Here is a 21,404-nt window from a genome sequence, read left to right on the forward strand (position 1 = left end):
CATAGCATTTTAATTTAATGCTTGTGGATCAAACCAAGGACTGATTAAGGTTCTCCAAGGCCCCTGTTTGATGCTATATGCATTACATTACAAACATTAAAAATTACTGTGGTAAGAAATAACACTACAAATATGAGGTGACAAAACATACAGAAGATACAACATTGCAACAGCCATGTGTTGAAGAAGTTTAAGGGGTCATTGCCAGTCCATAATCTATCCTTGGTACAACTCATCGGACACACGTCTTCAGGACCAACCTATAGATTCAGTTCACTGTAGCTCTTTTATACTATGCAGGTTTTTTCAGGTAAATAAGCGCTTCTCTTAAAGTGACGAGAGCTTGAAATTAGTTCAGTGTTGTTGATTTACTTGTCTTAGTATATAGTGTTTGGGAACAGAGCACCTCGTTTTTTTTTTTCAAAATATGAAAATCGTAAAGGTATCAAATGGAAATTCTTTCATAATTTTCTTTCCCTCATTATGTTCCAAACTTTGGTTCCATGTTGTATGAAATAAAGTCATACAGGTTTGGAAAAGCATGAGGGTGAGTAAACAGTACTTTCATTTTAGATGAACTGTCTTTTAAGGAATGTTACAACAGTAGACTGGAAATGTAGTGTGTTAACCAGTGAAAAAGAATGTTAGACTGAATTAAACTAGTGAGAACCTTCCACTGTAAAAGCAGATGTAAAATTTAAATTTAGATGTAATTTCATTTACCTGAAATTCAGAAAAATGTGTAATGTGATAAACAAGTTACTTTTTTAACCATAGAAGTGTTTGTCTTGAATATAAAAAGACATACAGAAGCGTGGTAGCAATATCTCTTTTATTGATGCCCCAACGGGTCTCACTTTCATCTCCCATTGATAGCAGATTTTTTTTCTGAAAAACCCCATAAGTAAAAGTGATACAACATGTCCCACATTAAACACGTTGAGCCATTATACATTCCCCTTTTCTCTCTCCCACCCAATCATTGTCTTCTACCGCGCTCTCTCTCTCTCTCTCTCTGATGGACAGAGGACATTTCCCAGAATGCATTGTGAACAGAAGAGAAGGGGGGACATATATCAGACGATACATGTACAAAAGTTTTCACACATAAAACATTTGAAACAGATGAAATCTCACTCTTATAAAAAAACAAAACTACCATACGCACTTCTTTATAAACACTCCAGCAACGATTATGGTAGAGAAATGAATTTCAATAAATATTAATAAATAAAATAAATTAATTTAATGTCTGTACAAGATAAAGTTATGCATAAATAAAATAACATGAATAGAAAAAGTACTGGAGCACTTTATGACAAGTAAGAGGTATAAAAGGGATGATATAGGGCACTCTTTTTGGCAAAACTCACGATAATACTGCAAATGACTAAAAAGATAAAGTCATATGATGAAGCATGTTTTCCCTTTTAAACAGGAGCTTGATATTTTGAAACTTAATGGTTGTATTTAGCTCATTTTAAAATCTTCCTTCCTCTGAAGCACTAGGATTGTTCAATACTCCACAGAGACAATAATGGCTGATATTTAGATATGATCTCTTTGTTAGAAAAGAAATCAAAGATAGGTTTAATATCTTCTCCTGAATAGCTGATTTGGGATCTTTGAGTAATATTTCCTTAAGCCATGTTTGAATTGTGATACTCCTGGATATGAAAGAGGCATTAATTATGCTACGAAGTCTTTTAGGCTAGTTACATGAATGATTAAAAGGTCTCTTCACACAGCTGCAATAAACCTCAACATATGCTTCAATATTATTTCAGAGCTGTTTGGCCAAAAATATTCCAGAAACTGGATAGGCATTTAATACAAGCATGAGTATGTTGGGGTTTGTTGAAGAAATGTATTTAGATTAAGCTAAAATCTTCCAATCAAGTCACCTGTCTGAAAACAATCCATTGACTGACAATAATTACGGTCCAAACATATCTTCTGTTTCATAATTCTTAATAATTACAATCACGGTCTCTGGAGTTTCCAACCAATCTCATGTTTGGGCTAATAAGTTCTGCATTTCCACGGACCAATCCTTTTCTTCATAGACTCCCTCCGGTCTATCAGTGGGCGTGGCTTGTTGCATAAACACATATCGGAGTGGAAAGACTGGGAATGTTTGGGACTGTTTTGGCCTGGAATGGGTTTGAAAATGTTTATTTCGATCCTACCCACTTAAACATATCCACACAATCTTCAAAAACATCACTAGAGATTTTTCTTCTTTGATCTTTGATGAAAAAGATACAAAAAGTATAAAAATGTTCTGTATAGTTTTCTCCTCTATCTCTTTGTCTCTAACCAGTCCTCTCAGCTGTTGGTCTGAAATCTGAGGTTTGTAGTTTGGATTCATTGAAAATCATAGAAACCATCACCTCTGGTTTGATTTCCTGCCTGTTTTCAGGAGGGTGATATTTCAAGCCCTTGATGAACGACTTCACTCTCATGTCCTATTCTTTTCCCAGGGTGAAGTAGGAGTCCTGAACGCTTCGGTTGGCTATGTTCTGTGATTCTTTAAACCCATCTGCAGAGGTGCATCATGGGACTGCGAAGGAATCATCAAGATTGTCCATCACTTCTGTTAACTCTACAAAGAGAAAAAAGAAAAAGAAGGAAGAGGAAAATTGTCAATAATGTCATCCTGTACATAATTTAGTGCTATTTGTATTACATATTTATATCTTGGTGGCCAAAATCATTTATTATTTTTAATAGAAATTTTCATGTTTTTCACTTGTAAATGAAAAAAAAATAATAATAAATTAGAGCGCTACAAAGTAAATCACCATGCATTTTTCTGTATGGAAAAGGGCAGCTTTGACATTTTGTAACCGAACTGGACCAAGGATGACCATGAAACAAATGAGGAATTCAAAAGGAGACAAAACAGGTGTTGGACTTACTCAGAGTCAGGTGACACTTCAGAGATGCTCTGAGAGGCTGCAGAAAGAGGAGGCGGGGAAGGGGAGGGGCCTGCCAAGGCAGAGACAGGGTTAGGGGGCGGGGTTAAGACAGAGGAGCTGAAGGAGGCGAGTATGGAGGAGAGGATATCCAGGTGTTCACTAGAGGGCGGGCGACTGGATGGAGCTCCAGGTGCAGCTGTAGATGGCGGGTACCTACATGGGGGGGCGGAGTCTAGGCGACCGCGGTGAGAGGGCAGGGTTTCCTGGGGTTCCTCTGTGATTGGTGGAGGGGGTGAGGAGGGTGGGTGTGGCTCAGGGTGTGAGAGCTGTCGGGGCGGCAGGGTTCTCAGCCACTCCCTGCAGGGCTGCGCTCCGCCGTTAGATTCCAACTGCTCCCGGGACCGACTGCTCATAAGAGCCCCTCCGAGGTGCTCCCGAGAGGCATGTTGCCTTGTTAGAGTGTTAAGCTGCGTTCTGGAACTGCTTAATGAACCCTCTGCCCCCATTAAACCCACCATGCCACCCCTGCCCACCAGATCCTCTCTGGAGGCATGGATACTCTGAATGGGACCCAGCCTCTCTCTGGACCCACCCAGGTGTTCGAAATCAAGCTCGCGTCGTCTCGGCAACAGGTCGAGGTTGTCCCGAGAACGCTGGCGTCGTGCAAGCGAATCCAAATGTTCACGGGAAGAGTATCGGGAAGCAGGTTGGGACAGTGAGCCAGTGCCAGAGTACATACGACCGTAGGAGGCAGCTGGGACACCTCTGTGACCCAATGTTGAGGTCCTGTACCAAGACATCTCACTGGGAGCGCGACCCACAGCAGACAGGCCCTGCAGAGCAGGAGGGCATCCCAGACGATTCTTCAGGATTCCTGGGAAATTGGATGTAGAGGGGTTTAGTACGGCTTTCTATGCATCGATATTAAAATTATGTCATTACATGAAAATAGCAATAAGCCAACAGCTATTTTGATGTAAATAAGTTAACCAAAAAATTATGAATTAAGACAGAATTTATATAATTTACACCATTTTATTAATATTTTATTTAAAAAATATTTTCCAATAAACATTTTATGAAATTACAAATATTTCTAAATCAATTAAAAATACACTTACATTTAAAACTAAAAGTTTTAAAGGTGTCATAAAATTTGAAATACTAACTTTAAGTAAGTGTTAGATGATGGAAAAGTAATCTAAAAATAAGGGAAATAAGTCGATAAATTATTAAGTAATAAATATTTAATATTGGCCAGTGTTATTTTAGTATCATCGAGATAGCGTTATAACTTTTATTAATATTTTAAATTGGTTTTATTTTTATATTTCCTGTTTTTATTATAATTTTAAAGTTTTAGTTACTGGAGTTATGTATTTCTGTGTATTTATTTATTATTAATATTAATAGTTTTATTAATATTTATAGCAGTTTTAGTCATTTTAATACATTGAGTTATACTAATGAAAATTATAAATGTTGCGTAGGAAACTAGCTGAAAAATTAGTGTAATGTTTTTAAATATTTTTTTTCAGTTAAGTTTATGTTTTTTTTCATCACTTGCTATAAATGTAGTTTTAGTTAACTATAATAATATCAATAATAACCCAGATATCAGCCAATAGCCGATATAGTGTAGTATTGTTTAATTAGTTTTTACAGATTATGTGAGCATTAGATGACAGCATCTAAATGCAAAAACAGAAGGAATAAACATGCACAATTATTGGCCAATATTGGATAACATTTTGAATGAATGTGTGCCTCACCCTTGCGGTGTCTGTGTGTGAGTCCGTTCTCATCTCCGCTGGTCAGCGCTGCGTCTGTCTGGTTGTTATTAGCTGCGTCCTTGCTGAAGTCGCCCCCTAGGCGGCGCTCTGAGCCCCATTTCTGCAGTGAGTGTGCCTCGCAGCCTTCCAGTGCTGGCCAATAGGAGAGCAGGTCATTGCCCACCAGATCTGACACATAAACAATTCCATACACTAACAGTTTGGTATCACAAAACTAAGAATGAAACTAACTTTCTGCACTCCTCTGGTTTCAATAACAGTGACATAGACAACTGCTACAATAATTCTGGTACCTTTTCCACCATTGTGTGTGGGCTCTGTGAGTAGACGTTCGCTGTGACCAGTCCGTTTGAAGCGCCGCTGGATGCGTCCACGCAGGCGCACATTGTCCTCGCTCTCTGATGATGGGATGGACAGACTCCGCTCCTCTTCCAGTGAGAGATCAGAATCTGAGTCTGAGTCCTCACCTGACAGACGGTCAGAATGAATAGGTAAACTAAATGACACTAATTCTGACGTGACATAGTCATTAACAAGTAAAGAATGACCAGAGAGCAGTTAAGGAGTGTGTGTAAGTGGGAATACATAGCCTACATGCACGCAGGTTATTGTGTGTTAGTGTACCTCCGTTGCGGTGAAACATTGCCACGTCCAGGTCAGTGGCCCCCGTGTGACCAAGAGTGTGTTCTAGAGTCTGCCGTGCCAAGAGATTCTCCCTAAAAACATATACGTCAACTTTCAGGCTTTCAGTTTGCTACATATGGATACATACAGTAGGTAGTCAACAAAATTGCCTACAAATTTTTACACATTTTCACAGTTCAGTTTACAAATAGTGTATGTACAATATGAAAATAAGAAAGTGATATACAGTCTACAGTTGTTTATCTCGTATTTTGCATTTGTTTTATTACAAAATACAATGCTCAAAAGTATGTGGTCTCTGGTGGAATCCTTGGTGGAACCATTTATTTGAAACAGATTTCTAGCGGAAGTCTTTACTGTTACTTTTGATCAATTTAAATAATATAATAGTATAAATGAATAAAAAAATGAATAAAAAAAGTATAAATAAACAAATCTCACTAACCCAAAACAGTAGTGTATATTATAAGCATAAAATTTTGAGTGAAGTGTGTCATAGTATAATACAGCTATAATACTTTACATAAATTTAAATGGCACAATTCTTTATGAATGAACATATTTATAACATTTATTTACAATTAATATATTTTAATAATAACATAGCATAGAAAAAAATACAGTAAAATACGTAGTTCATTGTTGGTTCATTACACCTTATTTTAAAATGTATCCCTTATTTTTCCTATGCATATTATACCTAATTTATTTTACAAATATGCTTATTTTTAGGTATACATAATTGTAAGAATTGTGAATCTGAAACTGATGTGTTGGCAGACCTGGCACTGCTGACGGATGAGATGGTTGAAGCTCCGAGTGTGATCCGGTGTAATCCGCTCTGCTCCAGCAGGGAGGCGCTGTTGTATGGATTTTGGCCCTGCACACATACAGCAGGTTACAAATCCACATGCTTATTTCCACTCCATGAGGTCAAATACGGGTTTGTGTTAAAGATGTGTGTGTAAACCTGTGCATGTGTCAGGGTCATATGATAATATGTACGTCTGTGTTCACTAACTGTAATCTGCGGAGGTCTGGGAGGTTCTTCACTGGGGCTTTTCTTGCCCAGACAGGCCAGTTTCCAGGCCTCCTGCACCTCAGAGTTCAGGATAGTAAAAACCAACAGTACAGCCAATCCCTGAGACACGTGAGTAGGAGAATAATATGACACTACATTATGTAGAACACAATTATCAAAGTGTGCAGGGTAAAAATGCAAAAAATGACAATGACAAACTCAAGCACACAAACAAACTCAAAATAAACCCAGTGCACACTTACCTGTATGCAACAAAGGACAATGAACAGGTAGTGGAACGCCAGGACACTGTTATTAACAGCCATAAGACCAAACAACCAAACACATGTACTCAATAATAACAGGAGGAAGGCACTGCGGATAGTAGAACTGAGAGATAGAGAGATAGAGAGAGAGAGAGAGAGAGAGAGAGAGAGAGAGAAATAGAATAAAAGGAATTAATGTAGAATAAAGGAGCAAAAAATCATAAATTCTGTGCTGAAAATTTGACACAATTTGACACTAGAAACAGATGCAGGGAAGGTATAACTTCTTTGTAATATAATATAATATAATATAATTAATATAATATAATATAATATAATATAATATAATATAATATAATATAATATAATATAATATAATATAATATAATATAATATAATATAATATAATATAATATAATATAATATAATATAATATAATTTTTCATTGGGGTGTAAAGAGAAAATGCTCACTTTGTTTTAAAACATCTTTTTTTTTTGGCATTAGAAAGAAATTCATAGAGGTTTGGAACAATTCGAAGGTGAGTAAATGATGACAGAATTTTCTTTTTTTGGGGTCACCTAAATAATGTTCATGATGATAAATTTATAAGTTTCCCCTCCCACTTTACAAATTGATTTGTTCCTGAACACATGCATGTTGTACTCACATCACAGGCAACTTCTTTATCTCCTTCTGAGTGGGGTTACATGTCATACGCAGAACCATTGAAAACATCCCACTATTCATCTGTAAACAGAGAGAGATTTGTCAGTTTAGATAATAATTACAGTACTTCACGTTCACACACCCAGATAGAAAATTACAAAAACACATAAATGGCGCAAACAACACAAACTGAGGGGCAAAATACCAGGATGACGACGCTAACTGGTCCTGCAAAGCTCCACATCAGCTTATCGTACATGGAGATCCAGCAGAAATCTGGGTTGCCATACCCCTCTGGATCCAACCCAACTGCCAAGCCTGCAACACACATATATGTCACAGAGCATATCTGCCAGAAAGTACACGTGTGTGTGTGTGTGTGTTTACACACCTGTAATGATAGCAGGGACTCCCCAGCCAGTAGCATAGTAGAATCTCATTGCTCCATAGTTGATGTTTCTCGCTTCTGTTTGCATACGGTAAATATGAAGAGCTTCCACAAACAGCCACGCAAATGCCGACATAAAGAAGTAATGGAGCAGAATCGCAACCACCGTACACAGGAACTGCACCAATCAAAGAGAATTAGACAGAATGAACCAATTAGACCAGAGAATAGACAATAACAGCATACATTACTTTAACTACATTAAAAGAATATTTCTTTCTATTTTGTTCTTGGCCTGATAAAAGTGGGAGATGCTGTGGCTTTGTTGTTTGCACATGTGTTCTGACTTATTGAGATTTAGTGCTCACTTGGATGTTTTGAGTTCAAATCCAGCTTAAACCATTTCGCGATCTCATTAACACCACTTCCTGAATGCTATCTGCAGTTCATGGCCAAAAAAACAGAATCTAAGGTCTAAAATCAATACACGCCAGCAAAGTCAATGTTCGAGAGAGAAGATGAAGTATCAATGAACACATACTCGATCACATGCACACCCACACCCCAGTACAGCGGTTGAACTGAATGAACTCAGCAGTAACAGGCTTTTAGTGTGAGTGGTTTGCACTCCTGAGAATAACGTCTGTTAAAAATGTTGTTAACCCCCTTAGAAAGAGGACTAATGTGTGAGTGTCTGTCTGAGGACGAGATAGATACAAAGACAGTCTGTCAAGAAAAGTGTGTAATAACATCTGGTTCCCAGCTCACAGCATAGTATAAGTGGCTTTTGTACCATATTGCACTAATGGCTGAAATGTCAGTTTCTGAATGACAAATCATATTCAAGCTGCCAAGTGCTTTATCCTGAGAGTCAGCTGGCTTTCAACTGAACTATTCATGATCTTTAATACCTGCTGTTACACTTGCTTTTATAAAAGCTTTAAAATATAAAGTGGGCTCTAAACGTCTGACACTTTAAAAATCTGGGACTTTTTTTTTATTCAAAATGGAAAATAAACAAAGCATTAGGTTCTAAAACAAAGAAAAATAACTGATCATATGATGAATTTAATGTACTTTATATATCTCTGTGTGTGTGTAATATTTACTGTTTAAATTTAATATTATTATATTTAACATTACATACAGTATTTAAATTTAAAATATTTAATATTGTACATTTTTTACTATATATATATATATATATATATACAGTTGTGCCGCTTAATCTTTTTTTGTAAACCATGATACATTTTCATTCAGGATTCTTAATAAATAGAAAAGTTCAAAAGAACAGCATTTATTTGATTTAAAAAAAAAAAAAAACTTTAAAATTATAAATGTAGTTTAATGTTTCTTTTGATCAATTTAATTCAGATTTATTTATTATAAAAAAATTGATGTGCTGTACCTATTTATTATATTTTGGACAATCTACAAATAACAATGTACGTTCAGCACAAAGGAAACTACAGAGATTGTGTTTGTCTCTTACAGTGTTTTTGTCTCCGAGCCCACCCAAAAGTTCTTTGTCTGTCTCACTAACCCAGATTTAGATTCAGACACACACTGACATCTCTCTTCTCTGACCTGTTGTTCCGTCTGGTTGATGCCCAGCAGGTATGTGAGGTGGGAGAGGAGCGTAGCGGCAGCCATGTTGGAATGAATGCTGCGTGTGTTTGATTTCAGTCCCCTCAGGCTCAATAAAACCACCACTGTTAGCAACAACGCCGCCATGGAAACTGAGAGTGAGGAGTACGTTACTATGGCGAGGGTCTCCAGGTCACCCTCTAACTGCTGCTTAGCAAACAGAGAGAGAGAGAGAAAGAGAGAGAGAGAGAGAGAGAGAAGGGAAACGATATCAGCAACGCTGCTTGTGCTGAAGGAGATGTCACTGTGGAACATCCTGTTGCTATGTAGTATTAGATTGATGATAAATGTGAATATTTCTTGTAAAGAATAGCTTTTCAGTGATGGCCTTGATGGTTCTTTGTTCTGTGTGTGTGTGTGTGTGTGTGTGTGTGTGTGTGTGTGTATGTGTGTGTGTGCATGCACATCACCTCTCTCTGTGAGCTGTCCATAAGGACTCCAAACGTCCCCAGTCTGTGGCACTGACAGCGAACATGTGACGTGTTCCTATAGACCACACTACAGTCCCTCACCGTCCAGCAGCCTCCTGCTGATACACTGAACACACACATTTCCAGCATTTACTGCTTATTCCTTACAAGAAGAATACAGACGTAAGATTTATTTTATGTTTTTGAAAGAAGTCAAACACACTCAACAAAGCTGCATGATTTGATCAAATATAAAACAGTAATATTGTGAAATATTTTTACAATTTAAAATAACAGTTTTCTATTTGAATATATTTCAAAATATAATTTATTCCTGTAATGACAAAGCTGAATTTCCGGCAGTCATTACAGCAGTCTTTATGATCCTTCATAATTAATTTAAATATTCTGATTCAGTGCAAAATTAAGTTTAATATTTTCTTGGAAACCATGACAGATGAATTATTATTAATGTATCATGGTCATTATTCCAAACTTTTGACCAGCAGTGTAATGTAATGGTTTGGTCAACTGATGGTGCTTTAAAGGGATAGTTAACACAAAAATGAAAATTTTGTCATCATTTACTCACCCTCATATCATTCCAAACCTGTTTAAGTTTCTTTTTATGTTGAACATAAAAGAACATATTTTGAAGAATGCTGATACTCAAACAATTGATGGTCCCCATTGACTTCCATAGTATTTCTTACCTTACTATGAAAGTCAGTGGGGACCAACAACTGACAGTGAAACCTTCATTTGTGTTCAAGATAAGGAAGAAACTTGCACAGGTTTGGAATGACATAAGGGTGAGTAAATGTTGACAAATTTTTCATTTTTGAGGTGAACTATTCCTTTAATAGTGTTTTTGTTTGTCCTTGAGACATGAATTTGAGCAAACAAAGACTTACGGGCTGCTGTGATTCCACTGCACACACAGTGGTTTGCTGCGGTTGCTGGTCTCCAGAAGACGGAACTCCAGCAGGACCGGAGTGTCCAGAAAACCCTCCACAAATGTCTGGTTATTGTACACAGAAACGCTCACTACAGGCGAGTTCAACACAGGGTGTCTGGGTAACCTGCAGAGATGCACACACATTGTTAGAAAACAATCACGTTCACAGATCACAGTTATCTGCGTGTTGTTTATCTCTTTCTAACCTGATGCCGCGACGGTCTGTGTGGTATTTAGGTGGAAGTGCAGCCCCTAGGCTTCGATAAATAAAGAGGATGACAATGGAGACCGGCGACTCTTGCAGTGACAAAGAACGCCGCGCTGCTGTTGCTTCTAGCGTCTGATTGGCCAACAGGTTCACAGGGCCAGCAGGAGATGGAGCTGAAACTAAACACAGATTTATTGCTCAATGCTTTTAAGCTTTGTAAATGGATTTAAAGAGTGTACATATGTGATACTTACAGAAGTTGCGCTGTGACACTAGTGTAGTAGGTGGCAGCACAACATGTGTGTGAGTGTCCCAAAGTGCTTGACCTCGAAACAGAGTACTGTGATACCGTGGAAATCGTCGCCGCACGTGTGTGTGGTTGTCAACGCGATCCAGAGTCATGACTGCAAAATACAAACACGCACACTGTGTGAACAACAGGAATATTTTAATAGATCTGCTCTCTATAGTGCTGCAGTTTTTCTTGCTGATCCTGCTGGAGGTGCGCACTGCAGGTCTCAGTCTCACATTGATCTTTCTCAACTTCACTTCACACTGCACATGACAGGTTATTTCCAATATTTACTTTTTCCCACCATCAGCTGACAAAGACGCTCTCTGCTTTTTTTTACCGGATTGAATGAACTAAAAATGCCACACATTATTTTATTAAGAAACATAAAAAAATCTAATACACAAAAATATATCAAATACAAGTAATATATTAGAACTAATATAATTATTATGCCCATCACAGTAAAAACATTAAATCATTAAAAATCATTTAATGATTAAATAAAAAAAAACTATTAAAGTGAGGATTGATATTTAAATATCTTTCACGAACAAAATATAAATCAATCAACAGAAATGCATCAAAGACAATGAAAAGCAATTTATCTGAAATAAATTTTCAGAGGTCGGTCAAGTTCATTTGAGGCTAACATTGCTCTTTTCACTCCCTCAAAACCCAGCAGAAATCATTCTAAAATGCTGATGCTTATTTGCTGCATGAGTAACACTTCCTATTGTGATCTGTATTTTCTTTGATAAAGAACAGCATTTATTTGAAACAGTATGTGTTTGTTTTGTATTAATGCTGACCGATGTTTGGGGCGACGAGTGCCACAGGATTGAGGTAGGTCTGTTTCATGTTCTGGGCGAGTATGCGGGCGTACTGCTCCAACAGATCGGCCAATCCCGCCGCTCCAGTATGACCTGAACTTTGGCCCCTCCACAACGCAGAGCTGCCCGGACCAAACAAAACACTACAGCCCCGCAACACATTCTGCCGAGAGAGACAGACCAAAGCAAGACCTTAATCAACTAGTCTTGCCAAATTTCCAGCTATTCATCAGTTCCCTAAGGTAAAACACACCTCATTGAAATGTGCATCCTGAGTAGCTGTCAAACCGAAGCCTGACTGGAGGCTCTCAAAGGTCAAGAGGCGAGACAGCAGCCGCTCGGCTATCTGAAGGTCATTGCCATAGAGACGGGTTGTTGCCTCTGTGACATCACAAAGCTGATGGGCCAGTTTTTTCTCAATGACGGTGTTGAGTTCTGTCTCATTTCTTTCTAAAGCCTCCAGCTACACACAAACACACACATTGAAAAAGTGGTTATGTAATATAGAAAAGCAGCTCTAACAATGTGTGAAAGTTCTGGATCTCGTTTCTGCTATATTTACATAACTGTAACAACACATCATACTCAAATTAAATTAAATTAAATAATAATAATAATTAAGATCTAAAATGAAATCAAAATGAATATGCATTTTTTATACAGCACATTTTAATGTTGAAATGCCAAAATTCACTTTAAAATTGCACTTTAATAATATTATATATATACATATCCACTATAAAAAGCATTATCTATTTGTTAATATATTATTTCTTGGTTATTTATCTTACAACCAATTCTATGTTATAGAGCTTTAACAGGAAAATAAATATTGCCAATTGTACAGAATTTTTATTTCATCCATGCAATATCTTCAGTGTAGGAACCAAGAAATAGTTTCTGCAAAAAATGTGTGCAATAGGCCTCGTTATAGTAAATAGTTTCTCACGGCTGTGTTCAGCTCCACAAAAGGAGGAGAGGTGCAGTTGTACAGATCAGGGTCGAGCCATCCTCTCTCTCCATCACAGTGCCGAATCGCAGTTCCTTGGAACAAGAGATGAACGAATGCATTAGATGGACTTCAAAAAAGACACAGATGTGAATGTACACACTCACTCACTCACTCACTCACCTACTGATCCTTTGGGACAGGGGACAGCAGCAGGCAAGTTGAACTTTGTTCTGGGCCACCAGATTGCTGATGTTATGGTCTTCGGACAGCCATCATAGATTACTAAGAAAAGCGGGTGAGGAAATGATTAACAATTGTGGATTGAACATGGGAAGATTAACGGTTGGATGAAGGGGTATTTACTGTACCTTCACAGCCTGTTTGTGTGACCTCAGCAAATGGACTGTCACACATGTTACACTGTCTGCCAATCACTCCAGGTCGGCACTGGCACTGGCCGTTCTCGGGGTCACATGACCTTGAGAAGGAGCCCACTGGATAGCAATCACATGGCAGGCAGACATCAGTGCCCCGCCGCCGGTAATGAAACTCCTGACACACACAGAAACATCCATATTAACACATGCATTTACAACACAAACTGATAAAAATCACAAAGCATAGTGATTATAGCAGAATAGCTAGAATAATAAACAAAATTCCTTCATATATTTCAAAAGCCTGATAAGATTTTGTGTTCATGTTTTCATCTGAGATCGGAGAGTAATATACAGATAATCAAAAGCCTGATGTTCAGTGTGAGGGTGAGTAAAGCTTTATTATAGCACCCCACAGTGAGGAACACATTTCTCTAATCTCTTAATTACACTTAAACACACACACACACACACACACACAAACCAATTAACACTTCCCAGATACAGAGTAATGTCAGATGAAAATTCATCTTTGTCATCATTAAAATAGAAAACTAATTAAATTGGAATACATATAATTGTAATTGTAATACTGTTTTTGATCAAATAAATGCAGCATTGCTGAGCATAAGAGATCCCAATCCCAAACCTTTAAATGGAAGTGCACATGTCTGATGTGAATCTGTGATTTTATTAATTTAAATTCTTTTTTGTGATGTCCTACTCATTTAACATACAGTATAAAAGTATACATGTACCTTGCAGTGGCAGTGGCCAGTGGTCTTATTGCAGTCGGTGTCAAAGCCTTTACTGGCTTCACAGTGGCAGGGTCCACATGTCGGGCTGCCCCACCAGCCACGAGGACATTGCTGCTCAACCCTACAAACACACACACACACACACACACACACACACACAGTTAGATTTGATCAAATACCTATGTATCTAGGGCAGATCTGACATGGAGAGCGAGACAGCGTGACACACAGAGAGAGAGAGATGGAGCCAACAGATAAAAGAGAGCAGATGAGATTGCCGCTGTTGTGAAGGATTTGGCTGAGCGTGTGTGAGTTTGAGGTAGGGGTTGAATTAGGGTTGCATGAGTCACAGTCTGTCGGTAAACTTAAGTCTACTTTCATCCGTTCAAAGCCAGCAAACCTTAAGCACACACGCATACATGCGACTAAGCGGAACAAATGCATCATTAACATGAACACAAACTTATTCGCCATACACATCCAGTCTTTCGGATAAGCTTTGAACACTGGATTAATGTGATAGAAAACTCTTACACATGCACACAAATTCAGCCGTAAATCTGAATGCATCAATAAAGTCTTTGTCCATCTCTCACTGATTATCTTGCTCGTACATTTTGCTTGTCAACTTATTAGAGATTATAGTCCGAATAAAAGTAACTTGGCTAATATTCAGATAAGGTATGCGGTGAAAATCCTTTTCTTCCCTGTATTTTTGTCTTGCTTCCCAGCAAAACAGCCTTATAACTGTTTTTTTTTTTTGAAAAGCAAAATTGTTTAAGATAAAATCACTTTTTTTTCTGAGAATATAACTTGAAGTTAATTATTTTTGTAACAGACTAGATTTTTTTTGTCAGGTGGTATAAACCTGACTAAATTTAGTTAGATTTCTGATCAAAACAATGGGGAAAATATTGGAAAAAATATAAATATGAAATAAAAAGAAAAAGGAAAAAGAAAAAAAATACTATTTTTCATAAATGTATCTTCTTTTAACTGTTTAGACATTGCCACTGAGCAGGACAAAAACAATATTTACTATATATATATATATATATATATATATATATATATATATATATACAATTTTCAGCACATGTAATGATTGAGTAGTTATGTGTGTGTTCATTTGTGCTCATGTAAGTGTGCATACATGTGGTGTGTATTAATGTATACCTGTGTTGGCAGTACTGTCCATAGTGATTGTCCTCACAGTCACAAATATATCCATGCGAGGAGCTGGGCTTCCTGTGGCACTTTGCTTGATTTTCACATGGGTTCAGCTGACATGCATCCATACAGCTTTTACCGTAGAATCCTGTAAACGAAAAATGTACTGTTACAACACAATATTTTTCAATGTTAAAGTGTTTTCTCAGCCATTCTTAGGTTAATTTCAGTGAAAAATATAACTGTGACTGCTATCACAGAGTAGGCTCAACCAATGATGTGAGTTTGGGGCGGGGCTATCTGTTTGAGCGACCAATGGCAGATGCAGGGAGTGTTCAGGGAGCTGTTTGTAAACCCGAAAGACTTTAAAAGTGTCATGAAAAATCAAGTTTTCTGTGATCAACAATGAAATTCACTTCAAAAGAGAAAAACATCACACACCTCACATAGATATGTATTGAATTTAAGGCATAAAACACAGGAACTGAATGAACTGAAAGTATTTCACTCGCTACATAAAACAACCAACAAAACAGCATAGCCTTGATCTCTCCTTCACCAGAGTCATATAGAAAATCCTCCATCTGCACGACAAGTGATCAAAAGACACAATAACCCCCTTTCTCTCGCTCTCTCTCTCTCTCCCTCTCTCTGTTAGCAGGGAGATATTTGAACTACTGTTCAAAAGGGTGTGCAAACCCTATTAAGATGAATGAAGAAAATCAGAAATGGAATGCAACAATACAACCATATGCTCTTCTGATGAAGCCTTCCACTGCTTTGAATGCTGTAGAAGTCACTATAGGATTACAATAAAGTCCTCAGAAAAAGAAACTTTATTCAGCACACATTCAACTAGAATGCTGCAGTACTGAGACTTATTAAAACTGTTAAATTATGTATGGGAATCTAACCAACAACAGAGCAAAAAGGAGAGAGATATTTCTGTTTTTAAATGTAGGCACTCTTAGCACTCTCTCTGTGTGTGTGTGTGTGTGTGTGTGTGTGTGTGTGTGTGTGTGTGTGTGTGTGTGTGTGTGTGTGTGTGTGTGTGTGTGTGTGTGTGTGTGTTTGTTTGTTTGTGTGTTGAGTGTGTTGAGTGTCAGAGAGAGAGAGAGAGAGAGAGAGAGGGGGGGGGGATGTTGTGTCTATGGGTTTACTCTACCAGGAGGAGGTCTGAGAAATTAATTCAGTGTTTATGAGGAAAGGCTTTGATTTCTCTTTCTGCACAGCACTATTAATAACACTGGGCTGATGCAACTTTAACGGCATGATAATGAAGTGAACGAGTTTGTATCTTCATTTAGACGTGATGGGAGCTCCTACCAACACAAGCACTTTTAAATGTATATCATGTACTCTGTGTGGGTAAACTGTCAGGCTGTTAACAGAAACCACTGACATGCTCTATGTATTATTAATACACAGTATAGACTGTACAGACGTCTGACACCACACTGAAAACTGAAAAAATATATGTGGGATTCAATAACTAATTTATAAGTAAAACTTTAGTATACTGACTATTTTAAAATAAAAACAAGGAAGAAAGTACAGTTTTGTGCTTCTAATTCTAATCAAAAAAAAGGAAATTTGTGACTGATCATGTGAACTCCTTTGTGTTGATGGTTAGACGTTCTTCTTCCACTGAGGCACAAGCTGCTCTTAGGATTTTTCTCAAATTATGCTGGAGAACACGAGGTAGTTCATGCAGCTCATGTGCTGTTGTCATTAAAGCCAAATAATAGCCAGTAATAGTGAAATTTTCAGTTCAACTTTTCATTTAAATTCTTATGCTGATAATACAAATTGTAATATAAAATGAAGACACATTGTATGTATGTGAAACATTTGAATTCTTTACATTTTGTATCCAACAATCATAATTCACATCTTACCTGGTGCACAAACACAGGTGTGTCGATCCCATTCATCGGTGCATTGGCTGTGGGCGGGACAAGGGGAGGAGTTACATGGGTTGCCAACATTACAGCCAGTCTCCACCTTGATGGTTCTAGAAGGGCGGGGCAATGAGGGGGAATCAGGACGCACCCCCAGACGCACCCCCTGAGGATACATACAGTACACAGATATAAGTATGCATCCAATTAATGACACATGCATCCCAAATAATAACACAATTCCAAAAATAAAAATAATTAAAATAAAATTTTATCAAATAAATTTGATTAAAAGCCTTGCTGAGCATCACAGAAGTTTTTTTTAAAACATTAAAAAATATATTTTGACAAAGAAAATTAATAATATTAAAATTAACATTGTAATACTATTGATAAAAATAAATGTCTATTTGTTCTAATAAATTAAATGGAAATTCTAAAAACCACTATAAATGGGAATTTAGTTGATAAATGCTTTGCTGACTGCACCTTTGAAGAAACTTTTATATTATGTCTGGTCTCTAAGTTCTCATTAATTATTTAACTAATTGTCTGCTTGTTAAAAACTAATGACACCATTAGGAATTCAAAACTACCAATAATTCATATATTACAGAAGGCTGCAGAGGCAGAAGTGTGGTGAGCACAGTTGAGATCATATCAGGTTATTATAAAAAGAGAACACGAAAAATTACTGAAAGTTACAAAGACGCACCTGAATGCAGCCACGTATCCCATTTTGCACCTCTCCTGACCCTAAAACTCCACCTACATGTAGGTGCTTCACCTTTACACCATTAATCTCATTCCCAACAATAACTGTTCCCTGTGATAGAGAGAGATTTGAAGAGAGGCAGAGACAGAAATGTGAGAGAAAGTGAGGGTATATGTATATTAGTCGGTTTATGTTATACTGCATGAAAGTCAGTTTTTAATCACTAAACCAGTGATCTGTATCTGATTTGTAGTTTAATACAGAAAGATTAGGATATGATAGTCCAATATTCCAGATTAAAGATTATAACAGTTAGTCAGCGACATAATAGGGGTTAGAGGACCACTTATGTGTTTGTGTGTACCTGATACAGTCCAAAGTCCAGTCGGACTGTAGCAATATATCGAGTCTCTCTGTCACTCCTGACATCGCGGAGCTCGAGCTGTAGGTCATGCCAGCGTCCATCACACACCTGAACCTGATCCAGTCTCAACCTGACCGGCCGAGTCGAACCCCGTGCCACAGAAAACACCAACTGACCCGAAACCACCTGGAATCAGAAACATACACACCAGAGTTTTTAATTATTAACCATTTCTCAATGTTTGCATTGGATATGAAAGCTAAACTTGATCATTTAAGCATCAGGAGTTCAGCGCAGTATTGTCTACTTCAAAGTGCTATGGGAATTCAAGCTAGTTTTATTTATTTTACACTGTGCTTCTAGTGAAAATGTTTGTATTCTACTCCAAAAGAGATCATGTTTTCCTTTCATCAGGCTCTTAATGATTTAAAACATTTATTGGAATATATGAAGGCAACAACCTCAGGTTTATCCTTAATGCCAGAGAGCATTAGAACAGCACAGCTTTTACACAGGAGAAAAAAACTTGGTTTATAATTTATGAGATTTCAATCCTTTGATTCTACTTGGCTTTAATGAAAATTTATGTCATGTTTTATTTAAATAAAAATCAAATAGTTATGAAAAATTTACTGAAACAACAGTAATTAAAATTATTTTAAAAATTAAATAACTTCCTCTTCCCACAATTTAGATTATCTAGTAAAACATTTTAAAAAATCAGTAAATCCTGACATTATTTTAAAATGTAAATAAAATTTAATCAAACTGAAACCTTATGTAAATGTAAACATAAATGTAAAAATGATCTAAATTAATTTTGCTTTGCTGGCCAAACATTTCACCTCATTGTTTCCAGAAAATAAATAAATAAATAAACAAACAAACAAATAAACACATCAGTACAATAAAGTAAGTCAAATAATTCAAAATGTCCATTTCAATTAATTTTTATTAGTAATCAGATGAAACACAGACTACAAATATGAAAGGGCTGAACTTTTTTCTAGTGATTTCTTTTCCTTTCTGTGTGTATTGCTGGGTAACTCATTGTGTTTGTAAGTGTGTGTACCTGAAAGATCAAGTTGGTGTACTGTCCAGCTTGAGCCTGCAGGAGAACCCCCTCTTTTGATCTGGTTCGGAACACCAGTCCCATGTACCAGGGTGTAGTGATGGTAACATCATTCTTCAGGTCCCACCACAGTGCACTGTTTCCAAGGAAACGATGGGGGTGGGACATCACTGTGACAGAATCATTCCAATAATACCGTCATCAGTGATGTCATCATGACAGTAACATTTAGTAATAGTTCTTGGTTGATACTGGCATTCTGATTTAATATTCACTTAAAGATCAACAGAGAAATATTTGATGAATTTATGAGTTTTGTATTTTTATGTGGGTTTCACCTAAACTGCAGTCCTTCCCTCCAAATCCAACAGGGCAGTCACAGGAAAACGTCTCCCAGCTCACTCTACATGTGCCGCCATTCTGGCACGGGTTTGATTTACAGAAAGGCAGTTTGGCACTGCAACCTAATACGGACACATGCAGGGCATTAACTCATAACTGCTGCAGTCAATCACAGAAACATCACAATCCCTAATAATAGGCCAAGATTAACCACAAATGCTATTAAAGTTAGTATACAATGCACTACCATTTAAAAGTTTGGAGTCGGTAAGACTTTTTAAAAAACTCCCATGCTCTCTTCCGCTCACCATTTATGTAATTAAAAATACAGTAAAAATGGTAAAATTGTGATCTATTTTAACCATTTAAAATATATATACAGTTGTGCTCATAAGTTTACATATTGGAGAATATGCAAATACATTTATAATTTTAACAAAATAAGAGAGCTCATGAAAAATCTCCCAGCTCCTTCACATTCTTTGGTTTTCCAGCATCTTCTGCATATTTAAACCTTTTCCAAAAGTCACTATGATTTTGAGATCCATCTTTTCACACTGAGGACAACTTAGGGACTCATGTGCAACTATTACAGAAGGTTCGAATGCTCACTGATGCTCTAGAAGGAAAAAAACATGCAAAAATTGCTCTGAAGAGCAGTACTAAAGGTTGTTCTCAATGTGAAAATATGGATGTCAAAATCATACAGTCACTTTTGAAAAAGGTTCAACTATGCAGAAGATGCTGGAAAACCAAAGAATGTGCAGGAGCTGGGGGACTTTTCTGAAGAACTGCAGGCAGTTGAACTGCTCAGGACCAATGCACAACTAATTAACAACATCACAAAACTAAAAAACGGCGTGGATCATCCAGGAAATTACACAGTATTAAGGTTCAAGGGTATGTAAACTTTTGAACGAATTGTAAATTCAGTTCTTATTTTTTCTTATGGAATATATATAAACATCTGTTATGTTAAGGACAGTACTAAATAAAAAATAACATGCAACGTTCATGAACTCTCTTGTTTTGTCAAAATTATTAACATATTTGCATAATCTGCAAGGGTATGTAAATTTACGAGCACAACCATATTTTAAAATAGAATTTATTCCTGTAATGGCAAAGCTGAATTTTCTTTAGTGCCACATGATCCTTCAGAAATCATTCTAATAAGCTGATTTGCTGCTCATGAAATATTTCTTCTTTTTTAATATAAATGTTTAAAACAGTTGTTCTGCTTAATATTTTTGAGGAAACTGTTATTCTAGGATAGATGGGAAGTTAGAAAGATCATCATTCCATAATGATCATTCCATGTCACTTTTGATTAATGATTTTTTATTAATTTCTTTCAGACTTCCAAACTTTTGAATGGCAGTATTTGTTAAAATCATCAGAGTCAATCACAAATTCAGGGCGTGACTATCATCACACTGTAAACAATCACACACACCAGGTAAAGTGCCATTATTAGCGATGAATCCCGCCATGTCCACTGGTCTGTTATCAATATGCAGGTCTTTCATGCAGCCAATAAATTCTCTCGTAGTAAACGGGAAGTTCTCAGGCAGGTTAGGAACTCCACCCAAAAACAATGGGCCTGTCAGATCCAGAGACCTGTGAGAAAACAATACAGAAGGAATGACTGACAAAATTTGTTGTCCTGAGCAAAACCAACACTTTTCACATATACGTGAA

At 37.0% G+C, this 21,404-nt stretch overlaps 1 protein-coding gene across 2 annotated transcripts in view; it reads right to left on the reverse strand.

The window, feature by feature from the left end:
* Positions 1-815: 815 nt before the first annotated feature.
* celsr3 (cadherin, EGF LAG seven-pass G-type receptor 3) overlaps positions 816-21,404 on the reverse strand; it is a 42,886-nt gene continuing 22,297 nt past the window's right edge. Inside the window, exons 8-36 of one of the 2 annotated variants that reach the window (XM_059503596.1) lie at positions 21,160-21,323; positions 19,700-19,825; positions 19,362-19,531; positions 18,290-18,475; positions 17,926-18,036; positions 17,208-17,376; positions 15,316-15,457; positions 14,140-14,260; positions 13,373-13,556; positions 13,185-13,286; positions 13,002-13,096; positions 12,306-12,515; positions 12,032-12,215; positions 11,182-11,331; positions 10,926-11,106; positions 10,676-10,843; positions 9,762-9,888; positions 9,292-9,498; positions 7,705-7,879; positions 7,519-7,631; positions 7,315-7,394; positions 6,644-6,770; positions 6,381-6,500; positions 6,142-6,239; positions 5,339-5,430; positions 5,008-5,181; positions 4,694-4,846; positions 2,922-3,795; positions 816-2,605 (exon numbers count right to left, since the gene is read on the reverse strand). In XM_059503596.1, coding sequence (XP_059359579.1) covers positions 2,578-2,605; positions 2,922-3,795; positions 4,694-4,846; positions 5,008-5,181; positions 5,339-5,430; positions 6,142-6,239; positions 6,381-6,500; positions 6,644-6,770; positions 7,315-7,394; positions 7,519-7,631; positions 7,705-7,879; positions 9,292-9,498; positions 9,762-9,888; positions 10,676-10,843; positions 10,926-11,106; positions 11,182-11,331; positions 12,032-12,215; positions 12,306-12,515; positions 13,002-13,096; positions 13,185-13,286; positions 13,373-13,556; positions 14,140-14,260; positions 15,316-15,457; positions 17,208-17,376; positions 17,926-18,036; positions 18,290-18,475; positions 19,362-19,531; positions 19,700-19,825; positions 21,160-21,323 — 4,831 coding nt within the window. In that variant the 3' untranslated portion in view covers positions 816-2,577. Of the gene's footprint in view, positions 2,606-2,921; positions 3,796-4,693; positions 4,883-5,007; positions 5,182-5,338; positions 5,431-6,141; positions 6,240-6,380; positions 6,501-6,643; positions 6,771-7,314; positions 7,395-7,518; positions 7,632-7,704; positions 7,880-9,291; positions 9,499-9,761; positions 9,889-10,675; positions 10,844-10,925; positions 11,107-11,181; positions 11,332-12,031; positions 12,216-12,305; positions 12,516-13,001; positions 13,097-13,184; positions 13,287-13,372; positions 13,557-14,139; positions 14,261-15,315; positions 15,458-17,207; positions 17,377-17,925; positions 18,037-18,289; positions 18,476-19,361; positions 19,532-19,699; positions 19,826-21,159; positions 21,324-21,404 lie in introns of both variants that reach the window. The other variant, XM_059503595.1, reaches the window with a different exon arrangement.

Source organism: Carassius carassius, chromosome 21 (genome assembly GCF_963082965.1).
Source record: "Carassius carassius chromosome 21, fCarCar2.1, whole genome shotgun sequence".
In the NCBI taxonomy this organism is placed as follows: Eukaryota; Metazoa; Chordata; class Actinopteri; order Cypriniformes; family Cyprinidae; genus Carassius; species Carassius carassius.